At 41.3% G+C, this 25,029-nt stretch overlaps 2 protein-coding genes across 2 annotated transcripts in view; both read left to right on the forward strand.

Annotated features, from left to right (window-relative positions):
* The window catches only part of LOC121444993 (transmembrane protein 164-like), a 115,783-nt gene that overhangs the window by 70,365 nt on the left and 20,389 nt on the right, over positions 1-25,029 (forward strand). The gene's annotated exons all lie outside the window — the stretch shown is intronic.
* LOC121444992 (60S ribosomal protein L36a-like) lies at positions 11,088-11,495 on the forward strand. The gene has a single exon (XM_041646958.1). The coding sequence runs from the start codon at positions 11,122-11,124 to the stop codon at positions 11,440-11,442; it is 321 nt and encodes a 106-aa protein (XP_041502892.1). The 5' UTR covers positions 11,088-11,121; the 3' UTR covers positions 11,443-11,495.

Genomic DNA, 25,029 nt, shown 5'->3' on the forward strand with positions numbered 1-25,029 from the left:
ATTAGGTTAGATGATTGGAGATATACACAAAATATGAGATTATGTTATTTAAAATGTTCACCCAATAGGAGATTATGGGACTGAAAACGTGCACAGAATATGAGATTAGAGGTCTGAGGAGGTGCACAAAATAATTTAGAAGATTGAATACCTACAAAGAATAGGAAAATATGGGATTGAAGATGCACACGGAATAGTAGGAGATTATGTGTTTTAAATGAGCACAGAATAGGACATTATAGGATTGAACATGTGCACAGAATAGTAGGATATTATGGGATTGAACACATGTTCAGAATAGGACATTTGGAGAAAGATGACATGCACAGAATAGGAGGAGATTATGGGATTGAAAATGTGCACAGAATAGGAGATTAGGGGATTGAAGGCTTGCACATACTAGGAGATTAGGAGAATGAAGACACTCACAGAATAATAGGAGACTATGGGATTGAAAACATGTGCAGAATATATTAATTTATTGAATACATGTACATAACAGAAAATCATGGGTTGAGAGTGATTAGGGTATTGATGATGTGTTCAGAACAGGAGATTATGGGATTGAAAACATGCACAAAATAGATTATGGGATTGAAGACAAGCACAGAATAGGAAATTTTGGAATTGAAGACATGCACACAATAGGAGATTAGGGTATTGAATATGTGCACATAATAGGAGTCTAAGGGATTGGAACTGCACAGAATCGGAGATTATGGGATTGGAAACGTGCACAGAGTAGGAGATTAGGGGATTGAAGACAAACACATAATAAACGGTTATGTGATTGAAATTGCACAGGAGATTTGGGAATTGAAAACGTGCAACATAATAGGAGGTTAGAAGATCAAAGATGTGCATAATATACGAGATTATATGATAGAAGCTAATGATGTTTAATATGTGCACAGAATTGATAAGGGGGTTGTAAGCGTGCAGAGAATAGGAGATTAGGGGCTTCATGACATGCACAGAACAGGAAATTATGGGATTGAAGACGTGCACAGAATAGATTTTGGAATTGAAGACATGCACAGAATAGGAGATAAGGGTATTGAAAACTTGCACATAATAGGAGGTTATGGGATCTAAACGGCCCAGAATAGGAGTTTATGGCAATGAAAACATTCACAGGATCAGAGATTAGAAGATTGAGGATGTGTACAAAATACCAGATTATTTGATTGAAGGCATGCACAGAATAGGATCTTCTGGGATTAAAGACGTGCACAGAATACGAGATTATGGCATTGAAGGCATTCACAGAATAGGAAATAAGGGGATTGAAAGCATGTGCAGTATAGGAGATTAGGATAATGAAGATGTGCACAGAATAGGAGGAGATTTGGGATTGAAAACCTGTACAGAATAGGATATTCAGGGATTGAAGACATGCACAGAATATGAGATTATGTGATTGATGATGTGTACAGATTATAATATTGTGGGATTGAACATGTTCACAGAATAGGAAATTAGAGGATATAAATCATGTGCAGTATAGGAGATTAGGAGAATGAGATGTACACAGAATAGAAGGAGATTATGGGATTGAAAACGTGCACAGAATAGGAAAAGATTATGGGATTGTAAATGTGTATAGAATAGATTATAGAATTGAAGACGAGCACAATATAGGAGATTATGACAATGAAAACATGCACAGAACAGGAAATTAGAAGATTGAGGATGTGCCAAAATATGAGATTATTGATGGAAGTCATGCAAAGAATATGAGATTAGGTGATTGAAGACATGAAGAGAATAGGATCTTCTGGGTTGGAAGATGTGCATGAAATACAGTTTATGTTATTGAAGGTGTGTACAGAATATGAGATTATGGGATTGAAGGCATTCACAGAATAGGAAATTAGGGGTTGAAAGCATGTGCAGTGTTGGGGATTAGGAGAATGAAGACATGCACAGAATAGGAGGAGAATTGGGATTGAAAACCTGCACGTAATTATGTGCACAGAATAGTATGAGATTATGTGTTTTAAATGAGCACAGAATAGGAGATTATGGAATTGAACATGTGCAAAGAATAGGAGATTTGGAGAAAAAAGACATGCACAGAATAGTTGGAGATTATGGGATTGAAAATGTGCATAGAATTGGAGATTAGGGGATTGAAGACATGTAGAGAACAGGATCTTCTGGGTTGGAAGACGTGCATGGAATACAAGTTTATGTTATTGAAGGCATGTACAGAATATGAGATTATGGGATTGAAGGCATTCACAGAATAGGAAATTAGGGGATTGAAAGCATGCGCAGTGTTGGGGATTAGGAGAATGAAGACATGCACAGAATAGGAGGAGAATTGGGATTGAAAACCTGCACATAATTATGGGATTGAATACGTGCACAGAATAGTATGAGATTATGTGTTTTAAATGAGCACAGAATAGGAGATTATGGGATTGAAAATGTGCACAGAATTGGAGATTAGTGGATTAAAGACATGCGCATAATGGGAGATTAGGGGATTGAAGGCTTGCACAGACTGGGAAATTAGGAGAATGAAGACATGCACAGAATAGTAGGAGACTGTGGGATTGGAAACACGCACAAAATAGATTAAGATATTGAATATGTGTACTTAACAGGAGATAATTGGTTGAGAGTGAACAGTATCAAGATTAGCGGATTGAAGACATGCACATAATAAGAGTTCATGGAATTGAAATTCCAAAGAATAGGAGATTTTGGGATTGAATACATGCACATAATAGGAGATTAGAAGATTGAAGATGTGCATAAAATATGAGATTATATGATTGAAGATGTGCACAAAATAAGAAATAATGATGTGCAGAGAATCAATAAGGGAGTTGAATGCATGCAGAGATTATGAGATAAGGGTATTGATGCCATGCACAGAACAGTAAATTATGGGATTGAAGACGTGCACAGAATAGATTTTGGAATTGAAGACATGCACTGAATAGGAGATTAGGGTATTGAAGATATGCATATAATAGGAGGTTATGGGATCTAAACTGCCCAGAATAGGAGATTATGACAATGAAAACATTTACAGGATAGGAGTAGAAGATTGAGGATGTGCACAAAGTACAAGATTATTTGGTTGAAAACATGCAAAGAATATGAGATCATGGGATTGAATTCATGCACAGAATAGGATCTTGTAGGATGGAAGATGTGCATAGGATACAAGATGATGTGATTGAAGATGTGTACAGAATACGAGATTATTGAATTGAAGGCGTTCACAGAATAGGAAATTAGGGGATTGAAAGCATGTGCATTGTAGGAGATTAGGAGAATGAAGATGTGCACAGAATAGGAGGAAATTTGGAATTTAAAACCTGCACTGAATAGTTTATGGGATTGAAGGTGTACACAGAATAGAAGATTAGGGGATTGAGGAACTGCACAGAATAGGAGATTAGCAGATTGAAGACTAGCACTGATTAGGAGGAGATTGTGTAATTGAATACGATCGTAGAATAAGAGATTAGGGGTTTGCAGACATGCACAGAATAGGAGATGGTGGGCTTCATAATGCCAGTAAATAGAATGTTATGGGGTTAAAGACATGAACAGAATAGATGTGCACACAACAGGAAGAGATATGGGACTGAAAACGTGCACAGAATAGGAGATTTTGGAATTGAAGACATGCACAGAATAGGACATTAGGGTATTGAAGACGTACACATAATAGAAGGTTATGGGATTGAAATTGCACAGAATAGGCAATTTTGGGATTGAAAACATGCACATAACAGGAGATTAGAAGATCAAAGATGTGCATAAAATACGAGATTATATGATTGAAGATATGCACAAAGTAAGAGATAATGGTGTTGAAAATGTGCACAGAATTGATAAGGGGTTGAAAGCATGCAGAGAATAGGAGATTAGGGGATTGAGGATGTGCACAGAAGAGGAAATTATGGGATTAAAGACGTGCACAGAATAGGACATTTTGGAATTGAAGACATGCACAGATCAGGAGATTAGTATATTGAATACGTGCACATAATAGGAGATTATGGGATCTAAACTGCCCCGAATAAAAGATTATGGCAATGGGAAATAATGAACAGGATAGGACATCAGAAGATTGAGAAGGTGCACAAAATACGAGATTAATAGATTGAAGACATGCAAAGAATATGAGATTATGGAATTAAAGATGTGCACAGAATAGGATATTCTGTGATTGAAGATGTACACAAAATACGAAATTATGTGATTGAAGACGTGTACAGAATGTGAGATTATGGGATTGAAGGCATTTACAGAATAGGATATTAGGTGATTGAAGACATGCACAAAATACGAAAGTATGTGATTGAAGATGTGCACAGAATAGGAGGAGATTTGGGATTGAAAACTTGCACAGAATAGGAGATTATGGGATTGAATATAGGTATAGAATAGGAGATTAGGAGCATGAAGAGTGGCACAGATTAGTAGATTGTGTCATTGAAGATGAACACAGCATAGGAGATTAGGGGGTTGCAAACATGTACAGAATAGGAGAGGTTGGGCTTCATAACTTCACTAAATAGGATGTTATGGGATTAAAGACATGCACAGAATAGATTATGGGATTGAAGACATGCTAACAACAAGAAGAGATTAAGGGATTGAAAGCATGCACAGAATAGGATGTTGTGGGAATTAAGATGTGCACAGAATAAGAGATTAAGGGATTGAAGACATGCACATAATAGGTTATGGGATCTAAACTGCACAGAATAGAAGATTATGGCAATGAAAACATGCACAGGACAGGAGACTAGAAAATTGAAGATATGCACAAAATATGAGATTATTTGATTGAAGACATGCAAAGAATATGAGGTTATGGGATTGAAGATGTGCACAGAATAGGATATTCTGGAATCAAAGACATGCACAGAATATGAGATTATGTGATTGAAGATGTGTACAGAATACAAGATCATGGAATTGAAGGCTTTCACAGAATAGTAGATTATGGAATTGAATTCTTTTTTCCTGTTTTTAATTAATTTTTTATTGAAAACTTCCACCTCCTCCCCTCCTCCCACTTTCCTCCCCTTCCCCCACTCTCCCTCCCCCTCCCTCTGCAGTCCAAGGAGCAGTCAGGGTTCCCTCCCCTATGGGAAGTCCAAGTTCCTCCCTGCTCCCCCCAGGTCGAGGAAGGCAAGCATCCAAACAGACTAGGCTCCCACAAAGCCCGTCAATGCAGCAGAATCAAAACCCAGTGCCATTGTCCTTGGCTTCTCTCTCAGCCTCCACCATTAGCCACATTCAGAGAGTCCGGTTTGATCACATGCTCCATCAGTCCCAGTCCAACTGGCCTTGGTGATCTCCCATTAGATCAATCCTGTTGTCTCAGTGGGTGAACGCACCCCTCATGGTCCTGACTTCCTTGCTCATGTTCTCCCTCCTTCTGCTCTTCATATAGACCTTGGGAGCTCAGTCCAGTGCTCCAATGTGGGTCTCTGTCTCTATCTCCATCCATCGCCAGATGAATGTTCTATGGTGATATGCAAGATATTCATCAGTGTGGCTATAGGATAAGGCCAGTTCAGGCACCCTCTCCTCTGATGCCCAAGGAACAAGCTGGGGACATCTCCTTGGACACCAGGGGACCCCTCCAGTGTCAAGTCTCTTGCCAACCTTAAAATGGCTCCCTTAATTTAGATGTCTACTTCTCTGCTCCCTCATCCTACCCTCCTCCATTTCAACCATCGCATTCTCTCAAACTCTCCCCATCCTCCCCTTCTCCCTTCTTTCCTCCCATCTCTCCTTATCCCCACCCCACCCCCACCCCCATGCTCCCAACCCCTGACCTGCCATCTTGTCCACTTCCAATATCCAGGAGAATAACTATATATTATTCTTTGGGTTCACCTTCTTATTTAGCTTCTCTAGAATCACGAATTATAGGCTCCATGCCCTTTATTTATGGCTAGAATGGTACTGAATTGAACAGAGAATTCTCAACAGAAGTTCAAATGGCTAAAAGACACTTAAGGTCATGCTCACCCTCCTTAGCGATCAGGGAAATGCAAATCAAAACAACTCTGAGATACCATCTTACACCTGTCAGAATAGCTAAAATAAAAAACACCAATGATAGCCTATGCTGGAGAGGATGTGGAGTAAGAGGAACACTCATCCATTGTTGGTGGGAATGCAAACTTGTTCAACCACATCGGAAATTAGTGTGGAGGTTTCTCAGGAAACTGGGAGTCAACCTACCTCAGGACCCAGCAATTCCACTCTTGGGATTATACCCAAGAGATGCCCAATCATACTACAAAAACATTTGTTCAACTATGTTCATAGCAGCACTATTTGTAATAGCCAAAACCTGAAAACAACCTAGGTGCCCCTCAATAGAATGGATAAAGAAGGTGTGGCACATATACACTTTAGAGTACTACTCGGCAGTAAAAAACAATGACATCTTGAATTTCTGCATGCAAATGGATGGAAATAGAAAACACTATCCTGAGTGAGGTAACCACGATCAAAAATATGTATATGGTATGTACTCACTCATAAGTGGATTCTAGCCATGAATAATGGAGTTAAATTCCTGCACATAATAGAAAATTATGGGATCAAAAGTGCGCACAGTATAAAAGATGAGGAAAATGAAGACATGCATAGAATAGGAGAAGATTATGGAATTGAAAACATGCACAGAATAGAAGATTATGGATCGAAGATGTGCACAGAGTAGAATATGGGATTGAAGACATGCACCAAATAGAAGATTAGGGGATTGTATACGTGCACATAATAGGAGGTTATGGGATTGAAATTGCACAGAATAGGATGTTTTGAAGACTAGGAGATTAGGAGAATGAAGACACCCACAGAATAGTAGTAGATTATGGGGTTGAAAACATGCTCAGAATAGGAGATTAAGATATTGAATACATGTATATAACAGGAGATAATGGGTTGAGAGTGAACAGTATACGAGATTAGGATATTGATGTGCACAGAACAGGAGATTATAGGATTGAAGAAGTACACAGAATAGGAGATTATGGAATTGAAAATGAGCACAGAATAGGGGATTTTGGAATTGAAGACATGCACAGAATAGGAGATGAGGTTATTGAAGACATGCACATTATAGGAGGTTATGGGATTGGAACTGCACAGAATCGGAGGTTATGGGATTAAAAATGTGCACAGAATAGATTAGGGGATTGGAAATGGGCACAGAATAGGAGATTAGGGGATTGAAGACATGCACATAATAGGAGGTTATGGGATTGAAATTGCACAGAATAAGAGATTATGGTAATGAAAACATGTACACAATAGAAGATTGAGAATCTGCACAAAATACGAGATTATTTGATTAAAGACATGCAAAGAATATGAGATTATGGCATTCAAGATGTGTACAGATTAGGATTTTCTGGGATCGAAGACATGTACAGAATACGAGATTATGTGATTGAAGACATATCCAGAATACGATTATGGGTTTGAAGGCATTCATAGAATAGGAAATTAGGAAATTGAAAGCGTGCGCAGTATAGGAGATTAGAATGAAGATGTGCACAGAAAAGGAGGTTATGGGATCTAAACTGCACAGAATAGGAGATTATTGCAATGAAAACATGCACAGGATAGGAGATTAGAAGATTGAGTATATGCATAAAATATGAATTATTTGATTAAAGACATGCAAAGAATATGAGATTATGAGATTGAAGATGTACACAGAATAGGATTTTCTGGGATTGAAGATGTGCACACAATACGAGATTATGTGATTGAAAATGTGTACAGAATACGAGATTATGGAATTGAAGGCACTCACAGAATAGTAGATTATGGAATTACATTCTTGTACAGAATAGAAAATTAGGGGATTGAAACGTGCGCAGTATAAAAGATTAGGAGGGTCTGGAGAGATGGCTTAGAGGTTAAGAGCACTGACTGCTTTTCCAGAGGTTCTGAGTTCAATTCCCAGCAACCACATGGTGGCTCACAACCATCTATAATAAGATCTGGTGCCCTCTTCTTGCATGTAAGCATATTTGGAAGGAATGTTGTATACATAATAAATAAATAAATCTTTAAAAAGTAAGATTAGGAGAATGAAGACGTGCACAGAATTGGAGAAGATTATGGGATTGAAAACATGCACAGAATAGATTATGGATTGAAGACGTGCACAGAATAGGAGATTTTGGAACTGAAAATGTACACATAACAGGTGATTAGAAGATTGAAAGTGTGCATAAAATACGAGATTATGTGATTGAAGATTTGCACAGAATAAGAGATAATGAGATTGAAGATGTTCACAAAATAGATTGGAGGATTGAATACCTTCACTGAATAGGAGATTATGGGAATGAGGACTTGTACAGAACAGGAGGAAATTATGGGATTGAAACCGTGCACAGGATAGGAGATTAGGTGATTGAAGATATGCACGTAATTGGAGATGGGGACTGGAGGCTTGCACAGAATAGGAGATTAGGAGAATGAAGACATGCACAGAATTGTAGGAATGTATGGGTTTGAAAACATTCACAGAATAGGGAATGAGAAATTGAAGACATCTACATAATAGGAAATAATGGGTTGAAAGTGCACAGTATAGGAGATTAGCAGATAGGTTACATGCACAGAACAGGAGAGTATGGGATTGAAGACGTTCATACAATAGGAGATTATGGGATTGAAGACGTGCACAGAATAGGAGATTATGGAATTGAAGATGTGCACATAATAGGAGGCTACGGTATTGAAACTGCACAGAATCAGTGATTATAGGATTGAAACCATGCCCACAATAGTAGATTACAAGATTGGAGATGTTCACAAAATATGAGATTATATGATTGAAGACGTGCACAGAATAGGATATTAGGGGATTAATGACGTACACATAACAGAAGATAATGTGATTCAAGACATGCACTAAATATATTAGGGGATTGGAAGTGTGCACATAATAAAAGAATATGAGATTGAAGACATATACAAAGTAGAAGATTAGGGGATTAATGACGTACACATAATAGAAGATAATGTGATTCAAGACATGCCCTAAATATATTAGGGGATTGGAAGTGTGCACACAATAAAAGAATATGGGATTGAAGACGTGTACAGAATAGGAGATTAGGGGATTGGTGGCTTGCCCAGAATAGATAAGAGAATTGTATACATGCACAGAATAGGAGATTATGGGATTGAATACTTGCACAGAATAGGAGATTGTGCTATTGAAGACATGCACAGAATATGATTATGTGAACGATTGAATGCGTTCACAGAATAGGAAATTAGAGGATTGAAAGCATGCACAGTATTAAAGATTAGTAGAATGAAGACATGTACAGAAGAGGAATAGATTTGGGATTGAAATCCTGCACAAAATAGGAGATTATAAGATTGAAGACTTGTACAGAATAGGAGATTTGGGGATTGAAGATGTGCACAGAATAGGAGATTAGGTAATTGAAGACAGGAAAAGGAGATTATGAAATTGAATACGTACAGAGAATAGGAGTTTCTGAGATTGAAGACGTGGACAGAATATGAAATTAGGGAATTGAAAGCTGCACAGAATAAAGTAGGAGAAGGAAGACGAGTACAGAATAGATTATTTAAATGAAAACGAGCACAGAATAGGAGATTAGGGGATTGAAGACATGCACAGAATAGGACATGATGGGCTTCATAACTGTACAAAATAGGAGATTATGGGATTGAAGATGTGCACAGAAAAGATTATGGGGATTGAAGACATGCACGTAATAGGTTATGGGATTGAAACAGCACAGAATCGGAGATTATGGGGTTCAAAACGTGCACATAATAGGAGATTAGAAGATTGAAGGTGTGCACAAAACATGAGATTATGTGATTGAAGAAATGCACAGTATAAGAGATTATGGGATTGAAGATGTGCACAGAATAGGAGATTATGGGATCGAAGACGTTCACAGAATAGATTAGGGGATTGAAGGAATGCACAGAATAGGAGGTTATGGGATTAAAATTGTACAGAATAGGAGATTATGCCAATGAAAATGTGCACATAATAGAAGATTAGAAGAATGAAGATGTGCACAAAATACGAAATTATTTGATTAAAGACTTGCAAAGAATATGAGATTATGGGATTGAAGGCTTGCACAGAATAGGATCTTCTTGGATTAAAGATGTTCAGAGAATACGAGATTATGTGATTGAAGATGTGTACAGAAAATGAGATTATGGGATTGAAGGCATGCACAGAATAGAAGATTATGAGATTGAAGTCATTCACAGAATAGGAAATTAGGCGATTGAAAGCATGCGCAAAATAGGAGATTAAGAGAATGAAGACATGCATGGAATAGGAGATTATGGGATTGAAAGCATGCACAAAATAGGAGATTCAGTAATTGAAGACATGTACGTAATAGGAGATTATGGGATTGAAGACGTGCATAGAATAAAAGATTAGGGGATTGATGATGTGCACATAATAGAAGGTATGTGATTCAAGACATGCACTGAATAGATTAGGGGACTGAAGATGTTCACACAATAAAAGATTGTTATTGAAGACGTGCATGGAATAGGAGATTAGGGGATTGAAGACATGCACAGAATAGGAGATTATGGGATTGAAGACATGCACAGAATAGAAGATAGGGGATTGAAGACATGCACAGAATAGATTAGGACATTGAAGACATGCACATAATAGGAGATTATGGGACTGAAGATGTGTGCAGATTAGTATATTATAGCATTCAAGATGTGTACATAATAAGAAATCAGGGGATTGAAGTTGTACACAGAATAGGAGATTATTGGATTGAAAACGTACACAGAATAGGAAATTATGGGATTGTATTCATGCACAGAATAGGAGAGTATGGGATTGAAGATGTGCACAGAATAGAAGATTAGGGGATTGAAGACATGCATGAGTAGATTAGTGGACTAAAGATGTGCACACAGTATGAGATTATGGGATTAACGACATGCACAGAATAGGAGATTTTGGGCTTGAGGACTGCACAGAATAGATTATAGTATTGAAGACGTGCACAAGAATAGGATATTAGGGCTTTCCCTCTTTCTTTCTGTGCCGATATCGCACCCGCCAACATGGTGAACGTTCCTAAGACCCGCCGTACATTCTGCAAGAAATGTGGCAAACACCAACCCCACAAAGTGACCCAGTACAAGAAGGGCAAAGATTCTTTGTATGCCCAGGGAAAGCGGCATTACGACAGGAAACAGAGTGGCTATGGTGGGCAGACTAAGCCTACTTTCCGCAAAAAGGCAAAAACTACAAAGAAGATTGTGCTGAGACTGGAATGTGTGGAGCCCAACTGCAGATCTAAGAGGATGCTGGCTATTAAGAGATGCAAGCATTTTGAACTGGGTGGTGATAAGAAGAGAAAGGGCCAAGTGATCCAGTTCTAAGCTGACCTTGTTATGAAGACAATAAAATCATGAGCTTTCACTCAAAAAAAAAAGAATAGGATATTAGGGGATTGAAGATGTTCACAGAATAGGAAATTATGGGATTGAAGAGAGTGGCAGTGAAAGTATCATCCATCATGTCTGAGAAAGGATTACAGCTGTCTCTTTAGCCAAGCAGGAGACGGCATTGACATAGGAGAGACAGACTTGTAGTAAGAGCGGCGGGGACACCCGGCTGCCTGCACAGCTAGCTTTATACCCGAAATAATTACATGGAAACTGTATTCTTTTAAACACTGCTTGGCCCATTCTATCTAGCCTCTTCTCGGCTAACTCTCGCACCTGGACTAGCCCAGTTCTAATAATGTCTGTAGCCCACGAGCTGGCTTACCAGGAATGACCTTAACCTGCGTCTGCCTGGAGTGGGAGAATCATGGCGACTCACTGACTCAGCTTCTTTCTCCCAGCATTCTGTTCTGTTTATTCTGCCTACCTAATTTTCTGTCCTATTAAAGGGCCAGGGCAGTCTCTTTATTTAACCAATGAAATTAACACAAACAGAAGACTCCCCCATCACAGACTGCAAAGGGACCCGAAGTGCTAGTGACTCTGCTGTGCTAGATGGACGGACAGGAGGCCAGGACAGTTCTTGTGGCTTCTATGCTTCCTGAAAACCTCTATAACTGGAGGGTTTTCTTTTCTACTCATTACCAGAGCCTGTCTCTCCTGGTTGCTGGGAGTTTTCTGGGAGACAAACCGTTTCCTACTGCATCTCAGGCAGCAAATTCCATTTCTATTACTTTTAAATTGGCCACCTGGAGTCTTGTGCTCACTAGTTGGTACTCCTGAAGAAAGGTGGGGCTCAGCTGCCTCTTGTCATCCAGATTTGTCTTTTCTTCCCTTGTTCTTTACACTTGGTGACTGACTGTCCTTTGAGGCTGTTTAACCCAATGTTGCCACTAGGTGTCTCACACTGTCAAAGATCTCTTCCCTTTGCCTTTACCACATCAGCCTGGGAGTTCTGTCCCTTGTGTGTTCTTTCTCCTCCACTTCAGTTCAATTACTCACTGTGGATTTGTTGAACACCTCCCATTTGTCAGGCATTTGCAAATGGGGAACCTGGGGAAGGTAGAGCATTGCAGCGCAGCGTGGGAGGTGCTTCAGACAGGAGTGTGGAAAGAGAATGCTGTTGCCAAATGCCAACTCATCTTCGTTTCTCTACTGTTTCCAGGAAGGCAATTGTATGTTCTTAGAGAAAGTGCTGCTATTATCTGAGGGTCCTAACTCAGGAGATACAAACTAGCACCATAAGAAGAGGCCGTCTGCTCTTTGGTAATACCTCATTGTCACCTGAACTTGGTGAGGATTTAGCTGGCAAGACTGTAAGGATATGTCCCTTTTACTCCAGGTCTGGGTGAGAGCTCCTAAGTAATTGGTAAAACTTGAAGGTCCTCTCCCTTCTGTCTGGACAGTGGAGAGCAGTTCCCAGGATTTGTCTTCTTTTCTGACTCTTTGCTGCCACCTACTGTTCACTTGAGAATTGTGAGCACAAAGAAGAAAATTTTAAATTTCTGTCAAAGTAAGACTAGTGTTGTTTCTTGTCCTTAGCCTTGGGCTCTACCCCTTCAGGAGGAGGCTTGAATCTGGAGATATGAGATGCTAAGTACCTGATAAAGCAAGAAACCATAGTTTTTGGTTTCTAGACTCCTTGAGACTCTGGACATATTCCTGAAAGAATGCTTGAGAGTTTTGGCATGAGCACAAAGTTTCTGTTCCCAGAGCTCTGGTGTGGGGTATTGAGTGAGAACCCCATTCCTTCCTCATTTCCATGGTGCTAATGCATCATCACAGGTCATGTGGCCATTCTTGGCCCTAATGTTCTTTTCCTGTTCCAGCCTGACTCTTCCATTCTTCCCAACTCTTTGTCTTTGGTTTCCTAGACAAAATTTCCTCTTTGTTTTTCCCCTTTGTTGTTGTTAATGTTTGTGTTTTTTTCTTATTGTATCTTGCCACATTGTAGTTGTATATGCATACAGGGCACACCACAATAACACACACATGGTAGAATGATTGAATCCACTTGTATATAGGATACAGAATAATGCTCAAGCATATATGATGTACAATATTTGAGTCATGCTAATCAAAGTTCACTCTTGGAAACACCCCTTACCTAGCCAGCAACTCTCTACAGAACCAAGACTCTGATGTTTTTCCCAGGGCTGTGCAGTGTGCCCTGCCCTGTGTATTGCCTGGTAATTCCACCATCTTCCCTAGCTTCTCACTTCCCCTCCAGCATGTCTGTTTTTCTGATTTTACTCAGTGGCATCATAAAGTCACTCAAGGTAGAATCTAGGAAGATCCCCGCCCCAGGATCCCACCTACGCATTCATTCATTCCTCTATGCTATATTAAGTGCCTTTTCCCAGTAAGTCTCCTCACTGGCCACTGGGGTGCGCTAGTGTGCAAACCGCAGACAGTATCTCGTCACACTCAGCTTTTGTGCCTCCCTGCCCAGAGAAAAATGAATCTGTTACAGAAATAGGGTAAAACGGAGATGAGTACTGGGAAGAAAGGGAGCACTCGTTCATGAGAGCATAGGACAAAGCAAGCTGACCCAGTCTGGGGGCTTGGGGGAGAGAGAATGTCCCTTAACACTTAAATGAAGATTGGAAGGGTAAGTGGGAGTTTATCAGGCACGTGAAGCTGTAGAAGCCGTCAACTCTTTCTTGTGGCTGGACAAAATGTCGTGTATATTTGTGGCAAGGGTGAGAGTGATGGAGGAGGCATGTGACAGTGAGCCCAGGCAGGTGGGGTCACAATAAAAGGCTCTGTGAACCATGAGAGGTTGGTTTTGTTTATACAACACAGGGGAAGCAGTCAACGTTTTAAGAAGGGCATAATGCTGGCTCATTTTTAAAAAAAAATATTTATTAATTTATTATGTAATCAATATCCTGTCTGTGTCTAGGCCTACAGGCCAGAAGAGGGCACCAGACCCCATTACAGATGGTTGTGAATGCTGGCTCATTTTTCACATTGAATTTGTTTCCAGATTCAGGTTCATTTACAAAATTTACAGTTTACAATTTACAATTTAAGAGCGGAAATACTAAAACCTATGGTATTGTTATGTTAAAAGTGCCCTTTCTCTACTCCTGTTCCATCCACGTTTCCTTGCCCTCACTATGGAGGTAGCAGCTACTTTGGGTTTTTTCATACCCTTCCGTGGTTTCCCTCCATACAGTTGACCGTCTGTGTCCACGGGTTCTGTTGCATTTACTTCTCTATTTCTGTGTGTGCATGTGTGTCACAGCACGCATGTGGAGGTCAGAGGACAGCTTGCTGGATATGGCTCTTTCCTTCCACTAAACTGGGGAGTGGATCTGAGGATGAAACTCAGGTCCTTGGGTTGGCAGCAAGCACCTTTACCCACTGAATCATCTTGCTGGGACCGGGTTCTGTTTCTTTCCGTATCCCTGGATTCAGTCAAACTTTATTTGAAAGTTTTTTTTAATTTTCTGCACTGAACATGTACAGCCTTTTTTCTCATTATTGTTCCCTAAACAATATAGTATAACAACGTTTAATATAATGTTTATAAAGTACCGGGTATTGTGAATGATCGAGAGATGATTTAAATTATGAGGAAGGTTTGTGTATGTTATGTGCAAACACTGTTCTGTTTTGTATAATCATCTGGAGTAGTGCTTATTTTGGTATCTATGTGTGTTCCTGGAACCAATCCCCTTAGATATCAAGGGATAACTATACAAGGAAATGAAAACATGATTTTTACCCCTTCTTAAGACAAATACTCAAAAGCAGTATGTCTGCTGTCGCTGTTGTTAGTGTGGCTCTTGCCTTGGTTTAGCTTAGAGAATGGCTTCAGGTAGGCCCTTTGTTTCCATGTCAGCCTAGAATTCCATATCTCGATGGTAGAATATAGTATAATAAGAATGATCGTACCTTCTCTAACATAGCTAATGCCAGGTATTCCTTCCAGCTTTAGCTCACTTGGTCACAATAACACTTTTAGGGAGGTATACCTGTTATCTTCTGCTTATTTATGAGGAAATAGATGCTTAGTCTGTGGCAGATGCAGCATTTGAATGGGAGACTGTGGGTTGACAAAGGGCTCTTCCCTGTGAAGAGGGACATGGGGGTTACAAGAGTGGACCATAATTTATTGACTGATGTGCATTTGGGTTGTTTGCATACAGATGTACCAAGACAATGTGTTTCCAGTCTTTTGTATTTTTGCATATCTGGTGGGTGAAAAAAATCCAAAGGAAAGCAAACTAGTATAGCAGTTCAATTTTCTTCTCAGTTTCTTTTTGTTCGAGTACAGCTGAGCACTTTAGGAACAAGTTCACAGTCTTTTTTTCTCCTTGCTGGGATGGAGCCCAGGGCCTTATGTATGCTAGGACAACACATTACACACTAAGTAAGGCACACTCCCAGTTTCTTCTTTTATGTTTGGGATTGTATTTGATTCCCCCTTCTCTGAACTCCATGTTTCTCCTATGTGCTCGTTTTTCTATTCTGTCAGTCATTAAATACATTGAATCCCAAAAGCTCTTTACATATGAATAGCAGATACGGAGCCAAGCTTTGTTGTCTTTTGACTTTTGATTTTATTTGACTTTATTTGTATTTGGTTTTGATCAGGCAGAATTTCTATGTGGTTTTAAGTTGTCTGTCTTCTTTTTTTAAAAAAAAAAAGATTTATTTTATTTAATATATGCTTGTCTGCACGACAGAAGAGGGCATCAGATCTCATTTTGGGTGGTTGTGAGCCACCATGTGGTTGCTGGGAATTGAACTCAGTACCTTTTAGAGAACATTCAGTGCTCTTAACCTCTGAGCCATCTCTCTAGCACAAGCTGCCTGTCTTTAATTCCATGGCATCTGCCTTTTGAGTTGTGCTAAGAAGGTCGTTCCTCCTCCATGGTAATCTATAAGCATGTAGGACCCCTCCCTTATTTACTGTAGGGGTAGAACCCAAGGAGTGGGTGCCTGCAGCTTCAGGTAGCATCAAACCTTGTACATAATATGTTTTCTCCTTTGATGATCTTTTCATTTATAAGTTAGGTATAATAAAGGATTAATACTAACTATTATTAAAATAATTATAGCAGTTCCTGCTATCTGTAGAGCTGCTCTTTGGGGTCCAGCCTTGAAGTCCATTGCTTCTTCAGTGGTGACATTTGGCTCCCGATGGTTTTCCATTCACCTTGACACTTCATTGGACTTGATTCTAAAGTCACTTCTTAAGTGTCTTCCTATTTAGAAACCTTCTGTGGCCCCCATTATACCCAGGGCACAAAAAGACCCCCTGTAACCTGGCCTCTTAACTTTTCTCCTATCACATGTTTTGGCCCTTTCCTTGCAGTCTAGTGTTTGGCCATACCAGAATCCTTTGTGTTCCAATTGCTGCAGCTTCTGCTGAGATTGGCCTTCGTCCTGCCAGTCCCAGGCCTGGACAGTATTCGTTTCTCTAAACTTCCCTCAGCTGTGGCCTTCTCCAGGCACCCCACTCCCCACTCAGCTCCCTTCAGCTGTGGCCTTCTCCAGGCACCCCACTCCCCACTCAGCTCCCCTCAGCTGTAGCCTTCTCCAGGCACCCCACTCCCTACTCCTTGGCTGCCTCCTTCCCTCCTTCTGCAGGCTGCTGAGCAGGTGGCTTTTGGTGTCCTTTTACATGCTGGGCCCCTGAAGGACAAGAGTTTTTTCTTTTGTTATTGGTTGGAGAGTGGGGTGAATGAGTGAAGGAGCCTCTGCACACACACAAAAGGGAAGATGTGGCTTCTGAGCTGAAGGTTGTCTGTGCGCTGCACACTTTTGTTCTACTTTTCTTTGTAGAATCTTGATCTCATTTAATCTCCCCAAGTCTACCAGACTTAGGGGAGCCTCACACACCTGGGGCTCATGACCTTGAATGAAAAAAAAGCAAAACCAAACAACTATATCATCTGTATTAACTCCAAGTGAAATGAAGTGTTTCAGTCGGTTATTGAATATCAACAACGAACTCCAATTACATCTGCAGCACTTGGCACATTTCCCTTAATGTAAATCAGGGATCTTCTCTTCCCATACTACTATTGATGTGGAGAGCTCAAAAACGCACTCATATTTATCAGTGCCTAAAACCTTTCGAATTTTCTATTTGAAAATATTTCAATAACCAGATTTTAATATGTTTGGTCTCGTTTGTACTTCTCTATGTCCTATGCTTATAATTTCTTTATTTTTTATTTATTTATTTATTGCTTTTTTGTGCTTTTTTTTGCTTATAATTTTTATTCAAGGCTGTGGATGTAGCTCAGTTGATCGAGGGCTTGGCCTACCAATATACGAAGCTTGGGGTTCAGTCTCCAGCACCACATCCACCAGGTGTGGTAGTACGGGCACGGAATCCCAGCTCTTGGGTGGTAGAAACAGGGTTATCCTTGGGTATATAATGGGTCTCGTCCCAGACTTGCCTGGCTACTCAAGAGCTACCGTGTGTGTGTGTGTGTGTGTGTGTGTGTGTGTGTGTGTGTGTGTGTGCGTTCTGAGAGGAAGGAATAGTTAGGCTTCTTCAACTTCTCCAAGGGTCCATGGTACCCAAACTGAGGGGTACTTTTTGTGGAGTTTATTCCAGCACTTGAAAAGGGGCCCTGCAGGCTGGCTTTTGCACATCACAGAATCACTGGATTTAGAACTGTGAGTTCGAAAATTGATATTGCCAGTTGCTAGTGGACTCTGGCATAGCGGTTATTGCTTTGAGGTCTCTGTGTCTGTTTGTCACTTTGCACACTGGGGGGTAGTACTATAACCTACCTTCTTCACTGTCACAAGGACCCCCAAAGCTGACATGGCTTGCCATGTCCCGAGAGCAGTGCCGGCACTAGCGGTGACCTCCCCCCCCCCCTCGCTGTTATTAGCATTCACCACTCTTCTGCCTCTTATGAATTTACATCTGTGTCTTCTGACTAGACTGCTGGCTCTGGCGGTGAGGATTATGCCTTGATCAATTCTAAAGCCACAGAACCCTACATGGACAGATTGCATGATTAGCAGTGGATTTAGCGGCTTCTGCCCCCTTCTTTGAGAAGCTGATTTCTCTCCAGGGCCAGATGCTCCTATTACCTGGTCTCCTGCTCTGGCTGAGCTATGCTGCTTGGGATGCTCTGCTTTGCCCACCCTGCCCAGTTGCCTGTGGACAGGCAGTACAAGCTGGACACTCTCACTACGGACACTTCAAAAGATTACGGCCAGCACCAGACTCCTCAGTTGTCCCCTTCTCCCAACTTGTACTCCTTCCTTGTCCTCCATCTCCCTCCAGTTCAGTCCCCCTCCGTTGCTTCATTTTCTCCACTGACCAGTTGAGAAGTTCTGACCTCAAACGCCTAGCCATGCTGGCATATTTTGCCCCCCACCCTTACCCTGCCCTCAGCGTAAGTGTAGTTTCTTATCCACTAAAATGGGGGTTACTTTGTTTTCTCGCTCACATCCTTGTCTTCCCTATCCCCCTCCTGCCCTCCACCAACTATGCCCGTCATAGCATCAGAGTTGTCTAAAAGAGCAGAGCTGATAGATTTTGTTCGCTGCTTCTAACTCTCACCTAGGATTTTTTTTTAACTTGCCTATTCCTTCATGTGGTACTGCAGATCACTTCCAATCTCACCTGCCTAACCTGTTTTGTTTTGCATCATGTGGACCCTGACCCTATTAGTCCTTTGACTCAACCAGTTTGCTGTTCTCCAAACACACACACACACACACACACACACACACACACACACACACACACCTATACACCAACTCTTTTCTGTAACCTAGTGGACCCCAGTCCCTTCTTTATAAACTAGCTTAAGGGTGCTGCCTTTTTTCTGGAGGTGTCTCTCACTGAGGCAGCTGGAAGCACTTTTCCCTTATCGTTGTTTGTTTTTCTAGACAACAAATCCCTGGATGCCCTAGAAGTCACTCTGTAGACCAGGCTGGCCTTGAACTCACAGAAATCCGCCTGCCTCTGCCTCTCAAGTGCTGAGATTAAAGGTGTGCACCACCACCATTGGGCATTTTAGAAAAAGATTTCTAAAGATCCTTTCTTTGTTGTTTCTTCGAGACAGAGTTAATCTGTAGCTTTGGAGTCTATTCTGGAACTCACTTTGTAGACCAGGCTGGCCTCAAACTCAGAGATCCATCTGCCTCTGCCTCCTCAATGCTGGGATTAAAGGTGTGTGCCACCACTGCTTGCCTTATTTTTTGTTATTTTAATTATGTGTATGGAGGGGTATGTGCACATGAATTCAAGTGTTCACGGAGGTCAGAGGTGAGATCCCCTGGAGCTAAGGGTTACAGGCAGTTGTAAGCCACCTGATGTGGGTGCTGGGAATTGAACTCAGTATCAGGAAGAGCAGTATGCGCTCTTAACACAGAGCTGTCTCTTCAGCCTGTATTTTCCTTTATGTGGCATTTCCCTTAACTACCACAGCTAATGGATGTTAATCTGTATTTTACCACCAGGTGGCAGTAGTCACACATTTTTAATCTCAGGCGAGCAAGTCGGTTTGGATATTTGTTTTACATCATTAAATGAATGCTAAACATTGATAAGCTAATAATCATTGTTGTAATTAAAATTCTGTGGGATCAAGGGAAGCAGTGCAGCCCACAAGCCTTCTAGGATTTGAGCTTAGGACAGGGTGGGAGAGAGTGCTCCTGACAGAGAGGAGGCGGCACAGAAAATCTGAAATTGATGCTTCCATTCTGGAGGCTGGGAAACCCAAGATCCAGGTACTAACCGATGTAATGTCTGGTGAGGGCCCCTTCTTCATGGGTACCACTGTCTGTCTCCATCCACACATGTGCCACAGATGAACAGGTCCTCTTCGGCCTAGTTGACCTGGACAGTGGTCCCATTTACAAGGGTTCTACTCTGTAATGCTCCACCTTCTAGTACAAACTACACAGACAAACAGACGAACAGGTCCTCTTCAGCCTAGTTGACATGGACAGTGGTCCCATTTACAAGGGTTCTACCATTTAGTACCATCAGATTGGCAGTGAGGTTTCAACATGAATTTAGGGGACAAGTATTCAATCTGTAACAGAAAAGAAATGGTTGAGCTTGAGGTGCCTCTAACCTGTTCACACTGAGTTGTCCAGGAGGCAGTAGGATAGAAAGTGATACAGCTGTTTGTGGGAATTCTGGAAAGGGGTGGGCTTTAGTATCACTGGTATAGAATTGGTGATAGAAGCTTTGTAATGGATAAGTTGGTCCAGGGTAGCTAGGTAGCTGGTGAGGTAAGGGAGCCTGGGAAGAACGCACGGGGTAAAGCAACCTGCAGAAGGTGGACAGAGAATAAAAGGCTGTTGGGAGATAGTAAGAATGGCTGGAGCAACAGGAGGACAGTTGAGTTGTCCAGAAGGTAAAAAAGTAGAAAGTTTCACTTGAATAACAGTAGCCAAACTACGTGGGATCTGAGAAGTACAAGACTGGGCCTCTGGAGAAGAGGGGAAGTTGTGTGTGCCAGAGACAAGGACCCAGGATCATTGCAGAACTGATGGGAGAAGTTGCCTTTCACTGCTACCTCCATTTTCCCTCATCTTGGTTCTTTCCTTTGTCTCCTCTCCCCAGGACTGGGCATGTTCAGATCCCATGATAAGGTCCTTGGCGTGAGAGAACTTTGAAAGTATTGTGGAGAAGCGGAAGTCAGTGAATTATGTAGTCAGGACACGTGCTGAAAGTGGCAGGGATTTGGTGGTACATTGGAAATGACGATCCCAAGAGGACCAGGTGATAAGAAAAATACATGAGGAGTCCAGGTTCTTTGAGTAGCGCCCATAGAATTGTTTCGTGTGTGCATGTTCATGTGTGTATGTTTGTGTTTGCGTGGGGGTACGTGTGGAGGCTGGAAGTCAGCCTCTAGTGTTGCTCCCTAGGCACCTTTTTCTCCAGAACAAAGTGGGTGGTCAGTATGCCTCAAGGATCCATCTCTCTCCTTCTGAAATTATAAACGCGTGCCTGCCACAAAACTTGTTTTTCTAATTCTTATTGGCAATAGATTTTTTTTCATATAATATATTCTGATCGCCCTTTCCCCACCCCTGACTCCTGTGATCCCTCTCACTTCCTCACCCACCCTTTCTTTTTCTCATTAGAAAACTAACATATACATACTATAGAATATAAGCAAAAGACTTAGAAGGTTAAAACATGCCCAAACAAGGCCTTATGAGACAAAAAAAAAAAAGCCCTCATAAAAAATCCTATTGAGTTCGTTTTGTGTTGGCCATCTATTTCTGGGCATATGGCCTGCCTTTAAGTATGGTTTATGACCTCAGTGAGACTCCATTGGAGAAACCTAATTTTTCCTTTGCGTGCAGTTAGCTGGGGATAGCTTCTGGGTTGGGATGGGCTTGTGTCTACTTCCCCTTTCAGTACCTGGATGCTATCTGGCTTCAATCTATGCCGGTCCTGTGGCTGTACCACAGTCTTCTGTGAGTTCACATGGGTATCAGTCCTGTTGCATCCTTGTTTCCTTGGTTTCTTCCATCCCCTCTGGCTCTTACAGTCTTTCTGCCTCCTCTTTCAAACAGTTCCCTGGCCCTGAGGGGAGGGATTCAGTGGAACTGAGTGTTCCAAGGTCTCTTACTCTCTGCACATTGTCCAGCTCTGGGTCTCTGTATTTGTTCCCATCTACTGCAGGAGGAAGCTTCTCTAACGATGGCTGAGCAAGGCACTAATCTATGGGCATAGCAGAATGTCCTTAGGAGCCGTTTTATTGCTATGTTCTTTTAGTGGACCAGTGAACACTTGATTTTTACACATAGGTTCTCAAAGCAATCATCTTACCAACTGAATTATCCCATAAAACTATTTTTAAAAATTATTTTTATTTTATTACTTTGCATATATATGCTATTTTATTATTTTTGTGTATATGGGTGTTTGGCCTGCCTGGATGTCTATGTATCACATGCATGGCAAGTGCCTGTGGAGACCAGGGGAGGGTTTGGATCCCCTGTAACTGGAGTTGCAGGTGGTTGGATGCTGGGAATTGAACCTGTGTTTTCTGGAAGAGCAGCCAGTGCTCTTAACCACTACACCATGTCTCTCCTCATACCCACTCCCCATTCTTGATGATAGAAGAAGCTCATACATTGAGTTGGATGTGATGTTACACACCTTGTAATCCCAGCACCCAAGATGCTGAGACGGAAGGATCTTGAATTTGAGGCCAGGGTAGGCTACATAGGACTCTGTAGGAGAGAGAGGGAGAAAGGGAGGAAGAGAAGAAGGGAGAGAAAATGAATGAGAAAATTTTTGATGTTGTGTATGTCAACATGTTACCCACTAGCTACCAGTGACTCCTGAGCAGTTGAAATATTGCTGGTGGGACCGAGGAGTTGAATTCCTAATTTGGTTTGACGTTTAATTTGAGTTGACATTTCAGTGGCGACGTGTGGCCTGGTGTTACAGTATTGTAAAACCTTGTTCAAGCTCTCCCTTGAAGATGGAGAGCAGCGCAGCATAGGAGTATTCTGCGTGGGGACTCCGAGCGTTTTTCTGGTCCTACTCTGACACATTCTGCATCCTGAGGAGAGGAGAACATCTGGCTTGGGAGGGCTTTAAAAGTACGATCAATTCTGTTGAACACTGGGAACATGAGGGATGTTTGGGATTAGTAATCCTGCCACCACTTTCCAGCATTGAACAAGTCACCCAGGGAATGCCAGTGGAATGTGACACATGGTAGCAGCCAAATGCTAGCGCATCTTATGCAGGTCTTCTTTAGCACCTTCCCTCTGGACACCTAACAGCTTCCTGCTCTGTGCAAAGCGAATGGAAGGAGGCTCTGCACGTAGAGAATGGAACGAGGCTCCACGCAGAGAGAATGGAAGGAGGCTCCGCACTAGAGAATGGAAGGAGGCTCTGCACAGAGAGAATGGAAGGAGGCTCCGCACAGAGAGAATGGAAGGAGGCTCCGCACATGCACGTAGAGAGCGGATGGTGCCTCCAGCTAAAGCAGGTCCTACCTTACTCCCCTCCTGTCAGAGGCACTGAGAAGTAGAGACAAAGGTATACAGGTCTGTCTGCTCAGATATAGCCTGTACTGGCATGTCCATGATAATGAAGTATGCTGTGCACTATGCAGTTAGATTACTTGTTTCTAAATTCTGTTTCTTTTCCTTGGCAGCTGTGCAATCAGCCAAGTTCCTTAAAGTCTGAATAATAGTTGTCTTTCCTTATAGGGTTATAAGGAACACTACATAACATCATGTGTATAGTCTTTACCTTGCATAAGCCGTGATGGGTAAGGTGTTCAGTATTATGGGGATGGCTCTGCTTGTCAGTGTACCAAGACTTTACCTACTAGTCCAATAAAATGGGGTATCAGCAGTTTCTTCAGCTCCCACCTTTTGCATGAGAGATGCCCCAGGAATTACCTACTGTGAGAGTAAAGAAGAGGGTAAGAAGGGCATGTTCCTTCTTGCCACCAGATCAAATCAAAGGTGCCAGAGTTTAAGGTCAGAAGGGCCCAAACTGGACTGTAGTAAGTCTTTTTATGTTCTACCAGCCTCCCAAATAATAACATGGAGACTTCTTATTAATTATGAAAGCTCAGCCTTTAGCTTAGGCTTGTTTTCAACTAGTTCTTACCACTTAAATTAGCGCATTTATATTAATCTACATTCTCTCATGGGGTGTTACCTCTCTTCCATCTTGCACCACCTGTTTGCTCTCCATGTTTCCTGGTGTCTCTTGTGCACCTTGATGATATCATCCTACTTCCTCTCTCTGCCTGGAATTCCTGCCTATATCTCCTGCCTAACTATTGGCCATTCAACTCTTTATTAGCCAGTCACAGCAATATACCTTCACACAATGTACAAATATTCCACAACACTTCCTCATTTTGTCTAAATAAAAATGAATGGTTTTAACTCTAACATAGTAAAACTGTATACAGTAAGAATAATTATCAAGTAAGAATTACATTCAGAATGTTTAGTCCGTATCTGTTTGACAAATTCAGAGAACATACTGTATTATCTATCCTATCTTAGTGAGTCCAAAGTTTTATATCTAAATCATTTTCTATCATAACTTCTATTTCCATGCTAAAAATACCTTTTTAGACATAAAAATATCTTCATAGATAAACAACTTATGCTCTTATTTTTCTCAATTGTTTAAACTCTATATCTCTAAGGATTTTTTTCTGAAATTGGTAACAAGGAAAACTATAACTATCTAGTGTTTAACCCCATCAGAGACCCAAGAAGGATATAATGTTGCCTGAGTAAACAGGAAGTGCAGAGCAAGCAACTTCCAAAACTATCAAAACAACAGAGGTATCTGTCTGCCTAGAGAGCCATCTAAGGATTCTCTGCGATGTTGGGTCATCTGTCTGTGGCCTACAGGCCTAGAATATTTGGCAGACTTTTTTGGGAAGCAGGAAGTTTTTGAAGGACTGTTTGACCTTGTCTTGGCAATGTCCAGTTGTCACCTCCTTTTGTGTCCTGCTTGTCTAATTTGGAAAGCAGATTGTCAGCAGTTGAGGCAAGGGCAGTTTCTTGCCCAAATGG

The sequence above is a fragment of the Microtus oregoni genome, unplaced genomic scaffold (assembly GCF_018167655.1).
Source record: "Microtus oregoni isolate MIOR12 unplaced genomic scaffold, Mior012 000152F_ref0000281, whole genome shotgun sequence".
Taxonomy (NCBI): Eukaryota; Metazoa; Chordata; class Mammalia; order Rodentia; family Cricetidae; genus Microtus; species Microtus oregoni.